Source organism: Antedon mediterranea, chromosome 10 (assembly GCF_964355755.1).
Source record: "Antedon mediterranea chromosome 10, ecAntMedi1.1, whole genome shotgun sequence".
In the NCBI taxonomy this organism is placed as follows: Eukaryota; Metazoa; Echinodermata; class Crinoidea; order Comatulida; family Antedonidae; genus Antedon; species Antedon mediterranea.
The window spans coordinates 4068923-4083258 of record NC_092679.1 but is presented as its reverse complement, the minus strand read 5'-3'; the positions used below and the strand labels follow the sequence as shown (position 1 = coordinate 4083258).

At 32.3% G+C, this 14336-nt stretch overlaps 1 protein-coding gene across 7 annotated transcripts in view; it reads right to left on the bottom strand.

The window, feature by feature from the left end:
* Positions 1 to 1952: 1952 nt before the first annotated feature.
* The window catches only part of LOC140060434 (uncharacterized), a 57508-nt gene continuing 45124 nt past the window's right edge, over positions 1953 to 14336 (bottom strand). For 2 of the 7 annotated variants that reach the window (XM_072106634.1, XM_072106636.1), the window contains 6 exons: positions 13870 to 14026; positions 12617 to 12772; positions 11525 to 11611; positions 10088 to 10195; positions 7485 to 7648; positions 1953 to 4920 (listed from right to left, as the gene is read on the bottom strand). In XM_072106634.1, coding sequence (XP_071962735.1) covers positions 4060 to 4920; positions 7485 to 7648; positions 10088 to 10195; positions 11525 to 11611; positions 12617 to 12772; positions 13870 to 14026 — 1533 coding nt within the window. In that variant the 3' untranslated portion in view covers positions 1953 to 4059. Of the gene's footprint in view, positions 4921 to 7484; positions 7649 to 9182; positions 9264 to 9663; positions 9956 to 10087; positions 10196 to 11524; positions 11612 to 12616; positions 12773 to 13869; positions 14027 to 14336 lie in introns of those variants that run through there. The other 5 variants (XM_072106635.1, XM_072106637.1, XM_072106638.1 and 2 more) reach the window with 5 other exon arrangements.

The window sequence follows — 14336 nt, the reverse complement described above, 5'->3', positions numbered from 1 at the left end:
GTAACTACCCCGCGTTCTAACGTTTATGGCTCATCGTGAGATTGCGCTTATATATTAATGAACTTTAATGTTTTAATTATGAAAAACTGTTGATATTTATTAAAGTTTTGTTTTTATGATAGGCAATAATAAAACCGCAAACCCAGACCAAGTCTTGAAATCTGCAATGCTTTTATCACACTCATTGAAAGTTGCTGTTTTAGTTGACGAAAATGTCGTTCAACTCACAAATAGAGAGATCAATGAAGAACTGCTGTTGTTACTACAAGTTATGGAAATGTTGAAGATGGGAGTATTGGTTCTGGTTCCAGAAACGTCTTCTAATAGTTTTATGAGCAACATCAAGGCAAAACTCTTTACGAAAGGTAGTGTAAATACAATGGAACCCAATAATAGCTCCACTGAATTGATATAGACCTAATATTAAAACTCGTTTGTTTCACGGGAAAGTGTTCCCTAAAGTTTGACAAACAAAAGTGTGAGGTGCCCATATATGGTAGTGATATTCCCAGATATGGTAGTGATATGACATCATCATATCCATTTATGAACACATTACATTTTTTGTCACAAAGTTTGATAGTGTAGACAGAGCTTTATTGAGATGTCTCAAGTGAGGGTTGTACTGTAAATGTTTAGCCTATTGTAGGTAATTTGTACGAGGTCCGAAAGACCAAGAACAAAATAAAAGGAATGTATAGTATTTTCCTTTCATTTTGCAAAAACCTGAGACAACAATATCTCAGCAAAAATGAAGATCGTCAGATTGTATAATGGTTTCTAAATATTCTGGAAAGGCGCCTTATATAGGCCCTATATTTCTGAAATGTACCTCGAACGTTGCTGTATACCTTCATCCTTGCTATACAAACACAATTGTTTGAAACAATGACTTGTGTCTGTGGTCTTTGCAGTGCAAAATATCAAGGTAGAGCGAACGCCATACATGGAACACCATGGAAGCGCTTTACATGTTGAATACCAGACACTTGACTATGCTGTATTGCTGACACAGGACAATGTGATAAAGTTTGTTGAATGTGTTAAAAAAGCATCAAAAAGAGTAACATTCACAGGTATGTAAATGTTTCGAATTTAAAATGACCGTTGCGATTTAAATCGACAATGTTATTTAATATTTAATGTTTTGGTATTGTTTGAGCGCAGCGCAAGGACACGGTAAATAAAACGCAGGTGGTGAGTTGACCACATGATCCATGGTTTGTGTGGTTTGGGTTTGCGATCCTTGCGTTGCGTCATAGAGACGCAACGCACAGGACGTAGATGCAACGCCAGCAAGTTGACCAATGACGAGCGACAATTTGAATAACGTTGCGAGCGTTTCTAGTGCGAACCAAGAATTACCAAGCTATATATGGTGTAATAATTTAAATGTTTGAAACAATAAATATGTTCCATTGCAGCTCTATCAGCGAATGATCTTGATGCGAGACTGGATTTCCAAATAAAAACCGAGTACGATCAAGGTTGTCGAATGTTGGCTTCGTTGCTTGTGATGATGAGGTCATGTCCAATACACGAGCGTTATCAGAGAAGGAACGTCGGGTATCCACAGTCTACGAAAGTTACGGAATCGTTAAGAAAGATGATTATCAATATATAAAACGGATGAAGTCAAATAAAGTACGTGTCTTGTAGAGTTCCGATTCAAATCAAATTAACTGCATATAAAATAGCTTGTTGGGAAAACACGCCATGCAAAAAAATCAAATCATTCATTAGAAAAGGAAGACACGAAAATAAAAGGAGTTCTGATTCAAATCAAATTTACTTAATATGAAATACCTTGTTGGGAAAACTGGATACTTTTAAACGCCACGAAACCAGTTGGATCAAAGCGTTGGATCAGTTGAAAATCACGTTTTCAAGAAATTTCGTGAGATTTCGTTAGAAAGGAATGCACAAAAATAAAAAGAAATTTAATAGTGTCAAAGTGGATGTCATTTCATTTATTTCGGCTTCAAAACAAAAATATGCAAAGCAAAGTACCGGAAAGTAATTAATTTATAAAAGAAAGAACAAAATATACAACCAATTAAAATCATTTTCTAGTAAATATACAATAAGATATACCACATCATTGCTATATTACTGTACAAAATAATAACACTGAAAACAAAGAACAAAACTACACTTTAAATTACACAAATACTTGGGATAGGAAGGCACACACGTTGCATTGGTTTACCAGACCCCTAATTAACTTAACTACTGAAATCACCCATGCTAAGCATCACACTAGACTAACACAAAAATATATATCATTCGAAAATAATACCAGATTTACACTTGTATACAGTTTTTTGATACATACTTGATAGTGCGCATGTGCTACAAAAGGTCTATGAAAACAGCGAACGAATGCTAGGAAATATGGTTGGAAAATTCTCATGAAGGAAAACAAAATACAGCAATCCGGTAGCTAGATTATTTCCTATCCTATATTATTTCACGGTATCGGTATAAGAGGCATGGATCTGATCAGGAAAACAAACTTTTAGTACTTAGTACAAACATAACAATTAAACATGCAACCTTACTCCTTCCATTTTTACAGAAAGCATAATTAACGATTTATTGAAGGACCATCTTCTACTGCAGTTACTGGAGTAATTACATCTCTTTTAATTCAGGTTTATAAGGGAGTCACTGTAATAAACCATGTGTTTGATTACCACACAAAAATGAATACATAAACAGTGTAAACAAATGCACTTACTGGAGTAACTGCAGTAGAAAAGGTTTGACATTGTCCCTTAGTCTACTGTAATTTTAATTTACAAAGCCTATTATTTATTTACAATTATAATGCCATTAGCATTCAAAACAAATATAAACACACATGTGATGTGATGTTACAAAATAAAATCTTTAAATCTGACATTAAATGTATTTTACAAAGAACAATAATGGATAATTAAAAATGTACATTTCTTATTTAGGTACACCTCAATCCCAATAGTGTTCATAAAATGAGAAAGAATTGACTGTATACAGTCTAATAATACATCCTAATAGGACTATAGTCAAAAACAATTATTCAATGGAATTATTTATGTCATCTGACAATATGTTAAATTAATTTAAGCAACCGTTATTGGTTTGTTAGATTTAGTACTTCAATTGTGTATTTACAAACGTTACTGTAAAAAGGGTGTCACGTGTCTACTATAATGTTTTCTTTGACCTTTGACCTGTAGGAAGTTATAGTTAATGTGTTGTATCTCTTAAGTCATCTATCCATTCTTGTGGGACTTTACAAAAAGCATTTAGCACCATTCTGATATCTTATGACTATAGCAAGCGAGCAATGTACCAAAAGCGCTATGCTTTTACCTATGACCTTATAATACAGTACAATAATTGCCACTTGCAATAACCATTTTACTTTTTCTTTCATGCTATTTGGTTTAAAATACCATTTACCTTCTTGTGATTTTAGTATAGCAGCATGTACCAAAGCACAGTGGATAGAATAAAATATGGAACCAGCGTGGTTCGTAATGAAAGCCATAACCAGTGAAAAGTGCAACATAAAATGGTGATTACATATAAATGAAAATGCATGGATTGCAAATATTATTCTTTTTAGCATCTTCTGTTTGTCAAATGTATAAAAACAATTCTTTTCTTGTCTAACCAGCATTAGCAATGCAACAATAAAATATTTTAATTTGAAATTTGAATACCTATTTAATTAATTGTTCCAAAGACAATTTTAAAATCTATTGTACTATTTCCAATAGTTGAATTTTATTAGTTATCACATAATAAATTAATTGATTGATTATTAATTGAAAGATACAGAGTAATCCATTGACATCTGTAATTGAGAATGGCGGGAAGAAGCACCGAATAAACACATCTTCAATATCCACATTAAACAGTTACACACATTTTTTAAAATAAAGCTTTAAAAAAAGGCTGGAAACATTATCATTAATAAATCTATAATCTCATATTCTACCAAATATATACACATATTGATCAGTCTGGCCACAATATACAAAATCCAATTTATAAATTCCAATTAAAGTTTTAGACACATCCGTATTCGTACCAAATAGAGTTCTCTTTCTTCGCCGCGTCGTCTTTAGTACTATCTGTTGCGTCGGCGGCCTCTTGGCCATTTGTTGGAAGCTTCCCCTTGTTTTTACCATCACCAGGTGTCGTCTTTGTTGAGTTAATTGCAAGATTCGACTCCGATCCATAGATCTTCGCCGGTTTTTCATAAACATGTTTAGGGAGACTGTTTTTTCTCGTTAGCGAGTGGGAATGTTCGGAAGTGAAGTTATTTGATTTAGTACGACCAATCGGAGGCTGTCTGACCCTATCTCGCGGCGACCTGGTCGAGGACACATTCATAGGATCGACTGGAATATTAACAGGGTCTCGCGGTGAACTCTCTTGCGGAGAGCCTCCTAATTTTGGAGATTGAAGATTCTGTGGATATCGTGGCTTTGGATGTATTACTTTATGCCCGACAGGGGGCGTCTTTTTAGTGATGGTTGGGGGTGTTGTTCTATCAGTGGGTGTCAGCTTGTGATATGGAATAGCAGCATATACAGATGGATTCAGATTATTAGATCTTGGTGTTGAAGCCGATGGCCCTTGAGGACTGTTAATATGAGTAGGAGAATTATACCCAGGATTATGTCTACTATTGCGAAATGAATTGAAGTCTCCATTGACAACATCGATGGGATCCTCATCATACACAACATCAGACACAACGTTTATGTGTTTATCCAACGAGACCGGCGGCGTCGTGTCAAGATCTACACGATCAGAGTAGCGACTGTTAAGACTAGTGGTATACGCAGCAACTGCTGATCGTGATGTTGCCTCTTCTGGTTGCACAAGAGTCGAAGTCATGAACGGTTCTCCAATTGGAAGAGACTGCAAGATAGAATGATGGTGGATGGATGGATAGTTTGTTCCCCTAATATTAAAACTATATTATTAGGCCATCAAACAGTGCATGATAGTGTGAAATTAGATGACAGAAAATATTAAAAGCATCCATCTCCTTAAGAAAGCAAAAGCCAACAACATGCAACATTAAACAATAAAAGCAATGCAAAGAAAAACAACAAATAGTAAAATGATGCAATGAATGACAGACAGTGGCACATCAAGATCAAGAACTCAAATTGAACAGAATCAAAATCGTGGATAAATGGAATTCACTACCAAATCAGATCATCTCTGCACCCACTAGGCACTAGGTTGAATATTAGGTTGTGCAAACATCAATGGGGGCTTTATGTATAAGAGCCTTTTCCCCCCAGAATGGCTTATTATGTAGTTATCTTTCTCAGGTGCAAGACTAAGTGCCAAAAGGGGTTTTAAAGTAATAATCTTGATATGCCAGTGTAGACACAAAACCGAAACAAAGTGTTAGTTAAATGCATGTTAAAGCTAGCATGAAAAAAAAAAAAAAAAAAACAATCTTTATAAAATAAACTTCATAACATACGCAACTAAGACGTTAACTCTCTTATAAAAAACAAAATAAACCATTAAGTTCATAGCATGAATGCATTGTTTTTCTAAACCTCTGTCTACACTATAAAACTCTATGTGACAAAAAAATGTGATGTGCCCATATATGGACATAATTATGTCATATCACTACCATATTTGGGCACATAACACTTTTTTTTGGTCAAACTAGTTTGATAGTGTAGACAGATAAGTTAAGCATTTCTCATTCTTTTGTCCAACAGGATTTTAGTAGGTATTCTCAAAATGTTTGTTATTTCTTTCATACTAATGCATTATATACTAATGCACCATTATACTAATGCATCATATACTAATGCATTATATACTAATGCATCATATACTAATGCATAATCATACTTTTTTGTAACATACCAAACTATCAAGAACAGCAACAAAGGGACTGAAAATAGATCACATTTTACACATTTAGCCTATCTTTTAATTGTATTTAATAACTAAAACTAATGTAGCAGTTTTGGTTTGCGCAAGAATATATCTATAAAATATAATCTAAAAATAAACATTTATTTGACTAAATTTATCCTAATTTAATGTAATAAAACTCAAATTTTTAAATAATAAATTGTCAAATAATGCTAATATTTAATCTAATAATTTCTATGTCACGCCACATATTCTTTAAATATTAATTCACAGCAAATAAAAAATGGTTGCATAAATTGCAAAAATAAATATTGCCTGTGCAAAATAAAGTGCAGCGTTGTAAAAATAATAATTCTTACTAAAACCATACAACATCATACATGGTAAACCTGTAAATATAATTACAACTTATTAAATAATTATATTAATTATAAATATATCAATTAAACAATTAAATTTTGTTTGTTTAATGAATTTGTTAGGTGTTTATACACATAAGATCAATAATACTTATTTTTTTTAAAACAAAATGTGTGCTGTATTGGTTGATAGTTATATATTGAAAAAAAAGATCAGTATTGGATGAAAGATAACAAGGGCAACCTGACTTCAAGGTGCCACGTATCAAGGTAGTGAAAGAAAAAAATCTAAATTTGGTTCAATCACCCAATGAACTATTAATCAAACCTTAAATGTGTGAGTAAAATGGAAACTTTTACCAGAAAAAAAATCATATGAAAGTAAAAAAAAACTTAATTTATACCACAGCAAACATGAATAGTGCTCAGTAAAACTACGAAGCAAGCAACAACACTTAAATATGACATTAAAAAAAGCAAAATTAAAAAACATACTATATTTGACTCAGTATATTCTATATTTGGCCCGTCCAGGCAAGAAGGGGGGGGGGGGAGGGGGGCTAAACTATACTTAGATATTGACAGCTTTTTAGTTGAGTTGACAGTATATGAGTTAAGTCTCAAGTGTAGAGTCAGCAACCAAACTTAAATCAGGGTGGGACGGGTAATGTTTGAGTGTATGGTATTACAGTCAACTCTCCCAATACCGGACACCTTTGGGCCGGCCAAATAAGTCTGGTTTTCCGGAAAGTCTGGTATTCGGAATGTGTTTTTAATGGTAAATATAAATTTGGGACCTTTTGGTCCTCAAAAAAAGTCTGGTATTGGGAGAGTTTCTGGTTTTCAGAGAGTCCGGTATTGGGAGAGTTGACTGTATACTAGGTCAAATACAGTAATCCCAACAAACACTTTAAAATGTTTATGCTTACAACACCAAAGCAACACAGAAATATACAGTAAAACATAGATCTATCAAAAATTAAAAAAGTGTCTAGACAACTCCTGGATATATCTACTTTGTTATAAACAAATCATTCATACATAACAGGTTAATTATTTGTAATCAGAACAATTTAAATGGTGCCACCTATTGTTGGGTAGAACTATATCTAAATAGCACCACCTATTGTTTGGGATGACAATTTAAAGTCATACACCAAATCAGAATGAATGGTCAGCATCGACTGTGTACCACTTGGGACGTTTACCTACCATTTGCCCTTCCGATTGGTCCATTTTCGATAAATTTGATGCAGAATTGTATTTGAGATCATCGAGTATCTCACGTGAGCGACTGCGTATCCGAGACATCAGACCCCTGCTGCCACGACGTTCGGTTCCAGGCGACTGGGTATCATCAAGACTTTGTGCTCGTTCTATGAGATAATTAACAAAAAATTAAGTATTAAATAATAAAAGTATGTGGAGAATTTTGCATTTCTTAACGTTTATCTACTATTAAGCCTTGTCTACACTATCAAATTTTATGTATACAAATTTATATTTATATAAAAATATGATGTGAACATATATCGACATATTATGTCAAATCACTACAATATTTGGGAATATCACTACCATATTTGGGCACATCACTACCATATTTGGGCACATCACTACCATATTTGGGCACATCACTAGTCAAACTAGTTTGATAGTGTAGACAGAGAGCTTTAGGTTATCCTAGTCTTTACGTTAACATAATAGAGGGTGAGAACATTCTAAGGAGAATTTACGCCCTTCCAAATTTATGAACTTGGCATGGTCAAGGAAGCTATCACAACTCTGTTTGGTTTAAAAGCATGTGCAGTAGTTGGACTAATGCTTTGCCGTCTTTAGTGTCGTATTTGTATAAAGTCTCCACTAAGTATTAACATTATTAGCCGGGATATCTAAACAAATAAGGGAACTCACTAAGTTTTCAATTGATAAAATTATATTAAACTAAGACTATTCTATTAGTAAAAACTTACCTTAGTTTATGCAATAATTATTTATATCTTGCAATCAAACCAATTATGTCATTTTTATTTCCAAAAGCAAATATATATAAATATTTTTTAAACATTTTTACAAAATGATCAAATGTGCATTTCAATACAAAACATTATACAAAAAATATGAATATGTACTGAAAGAACTTTCTTTCTTTTACCTGGAAAAGTCCTCTAAAAACATCAATTTGAACTAGATTAACATTTTAGTTAATAAGTGTTGCAAATAATAATAAACACAATAAATTTGATTGCAAAATGAATAAATATAACTAAAATATATAATATATTAGTAGTTAAATGATATTAATAACAAAAACCAATATATTATATTAGCATGACATTAAAATTAGATTATAATATTCTAGTAAATAAAATACATGTCTCCTTCCAAAGCAAGATATTACTGTAGTAGAAAAAGTGACAATTTAACAGTGAGTTCCAATTTACAAAAAAGTTTGTTACAATTGAGTTTAAAATAAAAAATGAATATTAATATTTTTGATCGGATTTGAACCATACCATGTGGTCTAATGGTAGGATGCATTTTAAGCAAAAGATTTTGGTATAAACCTTGGTCGGGACTTTTTCTAATTCTCACAAATTTCCTCATCTTCAACGTTTATAAATTATTTGGAGATTAAATGGCCTTTCACACCTGTTCCAGCACGGTGCCGGCAAATCAAAGCGTACGTCAATGTTTCGTTTTCATGACACTCCACACGGCTATGCAGTAATCGATATGCACATAGCTGTGTGGAAACAAAACATTGACATTCGATTTGATATCCCGGCGCTGGAACCGGTTCACAGGTGTGAAAGGCCCTTTAGGGAGGCAAAAAGAAATGTTTATTTCTTTCACATTTTGCATTGGAAGAAGACTATGCAACATAAACAGTAGCTAACATAACCATACCAGAACCAAGTGTGCTCAGGTTAGGCGTGCTTTTAGCGGGAACAGCTGATAATCCCTTTTTCTCTTTCCCCTTTTTCCTTCCTAACGGAAAATAAAATAGATAGATAGAAGAAAATCAAGATGCCTGCATGCCAATCATGAACCGATGAGGATGAGAGCTTGACAAAAACAAAAATGAGGAGAGAAAGACAGAAAGGAAAGACACCGGACCAAAATAGAATAATACCGATAGTGTGTAATTCCCAATTCATAAACCTTACTACCATTTCTATTCTTGACAAAGAATTAAAAATTTCAATTAGTTGAAAAATGTTTTTTTTATATTATTACATGATCGTATTGTTTTGTTAATTCTACATGATGTGTGTCATTATTTATATACATTGCATTTATATGTAGTGCACTCATTTATGTATTTATATATGTATTTATTAATGTACTTTTTTTTTAGTTCTAGAGTTTCCAGTTTTTGTTGCTGTTTTTCCATCCCAATTGAAATTAATTTTCATCCACACCATATTAATGAAGTTTAGTATTACGATCTTTATTTTTATCATCAGATTTTCATTTCTTTTTTAAATGTTAATTTATAATAACCACAATGTTGTAAAGAAAGCTGTGTTTGCGATATTTACGAGTGCGATCGCGTGGTAAACTGGCCTCCAGTGATTGTCATCTACTACCTGCCATTGGTTTCGCGGTGCCGTTTGCCGAGATTACACCGGAACTAGTATCCAATAAGGTTAGTAACTCATGACACTTGTCTATACATGCTGAGAAAGAGGTCAAAGTTCAGGTACAAAGAGCAATCCAAGAAACAAAAATTCCAAAATTATACAAATTTTTCAACCAATAAAAAAAAAATATATATCAAGCTGTATTTGTTGAAATTAGGTTGCATTTACCAAACTCAAAGTCAGGAAAGTACGTATCCGGAGGGAAGGCGTCGGAAAGGTTGAGGGAGGGGTAAGCCTCGAGGGCTTTTTCAAAACTGCTCCTTCTGGCAGCTGGTGCTAATAAAAAGTTATCAAAACAAATGATGGCAACAGAAATATGAAGTTATAAATAACAAATATGGATTGGTTAATAATTTTTAGATAAAAAATGATTTTTAAAATAATCTGATTAAATAATAATGTAGTTAAAATTAAATTTCCAACAAAAATGTGTATGAAATAAAAAAAAAAAAAATGAAACATAAAATTATTAAACATTTTCAAAAATGAATAAAATTTAAAAGTCATGTTAATAAAATAATTTTTAATTAAATTAATTGTTTCATTTATATTGCATATTTATCTGTTTAATTGTTAAGGTGCAAATAATATTCATTTGAAATGGTTATAAACAAAAGTAATTATTTATATAAATCTTTAAAATTGGAATTATTCAAAATCAAAATGTGTTTATTATTGTTTAGTCAATAGTTCCACAACATTATATGTAAAGCTCTGTCTATGCTATCAAACTTTGTGGCTAATAAATGTGATGTGTGGTGTCCATATACTGTATGGACATGATCACATCATTACAATATCATCACACTTTTTTTGTAAAACTATTTTGATAGTATAGACAGAGCTTAAGACTGATCAATGATTAAATAATGGCCACAGCTACTAGTTGTACCACACTGTATATAAATACAACTTATTTTTACTTATTTTTATTACTCGTAACCCTGGATCCCACTTGGACACAACATAACTATGTGGGCGCAACACAAGTGAGTTGACCAATGGCAACAGATGGATGGATGAGCCATCGTGTCGTGATTGGTTAAATGGCTTGCGTCCTTACATGTTCAGCCCAAGTGGGAACCAAGCTCAGCACTCAAACAATCATTGCAGTAGAATCAGTGTTGCACTGAGACCAACCAACAACAGACACTAAAATAGTTTTGATGTGTTGCAGAGTTTTGCACGCAGGTGTTTGCACGCAGGTGGCTGACTAGTACCATTTCATCTAAATCATCATTCCGCATCCTTTTTTGACCACGACCCTATGATTCTATTTTAGGAATTATCACATTCCCAATTGTACTACACAAGAAAAAACTGTTGATGTAAAATGTAATCCGTTTTGTAGATTCACATCTAAAGCAGTGTATAATTGATAAAAAGTTTCAGCATTGGAGATTTTTTCCGTTGTTTGGGGCAGTGACCCATAGGTCGCAGAACAGCGATGTCAATGGTACTAAAACAGATAAGCGCTGCAGTCGACTAAAAGTCTCAATGAAAACAATTTTAGAAGTAGCTCTTATTTGATCATTTACAGTATACAAACAAACAAAAATGTAAACACAAAATGTAAAGAAGTAAAGAAATTTCCCGTCACCCTACCTCGCTTAGTTGACGAGGAACTTGACAAAGAATCCAAATCATCTTTTGACATTCTAAGATCTTCAGAAGATAAACTACTATGCACAACTGTAAAATACACACAAACAAAAAAAAAACAGTTTAAGTACAAAACATACAAAAAGTTTATGGTAACAATAAATGAAGAACACATCCTTTTCAATGATAAATATGACTTTATATTATAGTATTATTAAAACAACATTAAAACATTATTATGGTAATTTTTGTCAGACATTCTAATGCATAAAATAATGTTTTACTTTGCAAAAGATTTGAAAAAATATGAATACTGACACTGTTTATATAATAATAATAATAAAAATAATAATAAAACAAAAACATTGTGTTTTATATATACATTCAGTTAAGTGCGGTATGAAATATAGATGAGAAGTATATGGTACTTGAAATATATTATATATATTAAGCTATGATATCAAAAATACAAAACTAAAGATTTAAAAAAATATATAGTTGCTTAAAAAACGTTAATAAAATGAGCATGGAATGATGTTATTAAAATGATATATTTTAATATTATAAAATATTTTATCTTTCTAACCTAAATTTTATAGTAATTATTAAAGATTGAAGTCTCCTTTATTTGTTTTATTTACTGGTATATAATTTGAAATTAATGCATATTAATGCATAATATTAATACATAAATTGTGTATATTTTAATACTTGTAAACATATTAAGTATATACATAAAATAAATATATAATATTTATGCCATATGTGGTGTACATATATGATAAGACTGATTAGTCAAAATCTCTTTTCACCCTCAGTGTTATGGTGGGAAAATAAATATACCAACAATAATACGTATAGTAATCCAGCCCTCGAAATTAACATTGTCAATCAGCATTTACGTCAGCTTTTTTGCAGAGGACTGTAGGTCCCAATTTCGAGAGCTGGTAGTCGAAACATATGTAAACACAGCAAAACAATATAACAACTAAACAAATAAAAGCAAGTTAGAAAAAAAAAATCTGTTCTGGTAATAAAGGTGATGTTTTAGCAATGTTATGCAGCTCCACAGCAAACATATTTCTTAATCACTACCTTCTTTCCTCTGTAATACCGGGTCACGCTGTGCTTCGTGCACATACGCTGGCATTGATTTACGATTTTGCATCGAGGCCTTAGATAGGTTGCTCCTACGGCGAATATAGGACTGATTACCTTGGTCGTCGTCACTCATGAAGGTGTCATGATCAGCTAAAGTACGAGTGAAAGCGAAGAATACATTCAACAAAAACATGCATTGTAAGACACGTTATTAAAAACAAACCACAGAATGTTTAATAGATATAACAAGCAATTGAACTATTTCAAGATCAAAAACAATAAAGTCTACATACATATAGATCTACTAATAAAGCTCTGTCTACACTATCAAACTTTATGTGTAAAAAAAATGTTATGTGCCCAAAAATGGACATATCACTACCATATAAAATCACATTTTGTTGACACATACAGTTTGATAGTGTAGACAAGGCTTTAAGAAATTTTTAAAATGGGAATTATAAACATCAACAGGAACAAAAATACATGCGTAATTATTGTCAGTATAGGGTTGATTTATTCTATTCTGTCTCATACACAGTAGTAAACAGATGGTAGGCTTTTGATAACCTTTTAAAAAAATACATTAACCATCTAAACTGGGGTGAAGACTATGTGACAGATGAGTAAAGTTGGTTAAAAAGGATATCTAAAGCCCATATATGGACATAATGATGTCATATCACTACCATATTTGGGCATATCACTACCATATTTGGGCATATCACTACCATATTTGGGCATATCACTACCATATTTGGGCATATCACTACCAGGAATTATTGTACACTATATAAATTGTTTATGGAAGTGAGCCATATTTGAACACTATTATTATGTGATGTATGTGAACTCTGCTTGTATTAATTTATCTGTTATGAGTTTGTATTTGGTTTTCCTTAATTTTCAAATATAACATTTTATCGGAGAATAGATTCATCAGGTTTGTTTGAAATCCAGAGAAGTAAATTAGTTTGTCAAACAATTTTATTTTGACAAACTAATTTACTTCTCATGACATTTTATGTTTTGTAAAGTTTTCAATGAAGATAAATCCAACAATCTAATTTCTATCATTATTTAGAAATTCTTAACCACAAACATACATCCTAAACACTGTCTTTTTATTCATTTTTTCAATTGATTAAAATTCTTGTTTTGTTTCCATATAACCTGAAATTCAATGTATGTTTGTGATGATAAAAATATCTGATTAGTTAGCAATACCACATGCAAAGCAGTCTCACCTGGCCGTTTGGCCGCTTCTATTGTCATTCCTTCAATCGATTCCCCACCACCAGAGCCGACTGAAGATGTCTCTCCTGGACTGTCTACCATGCCATCCATGCTGTCGTTGCCCAGGGAGTACTTACGTTCCTTCTTAGATTTGTCTTTATTTCGAGGCTGAAGAATTATTTTAAAAAGTTAAAACAATTTATTTACAAATTTATAGATAAACAATATTAATAGTTCTTCTATTTGATAGTCATACTTGGACGTATGCCCTGTCCCTGGCACTAGGTCATGATTGACAAATGACATTAGGTCAGGATTGAAGCTTGACACTAGGTCAGGATTGAAGCTTGACACTAGGTCAGGATTGAACCTTGACACTAGGTAAGGATTGAACCTTGACACTAGGTTAGGATTGAATCCTGCCACTTGATCAAGATTGAATGCAAGCACTAATTTAGGATTGAACCCTAGCACTTGG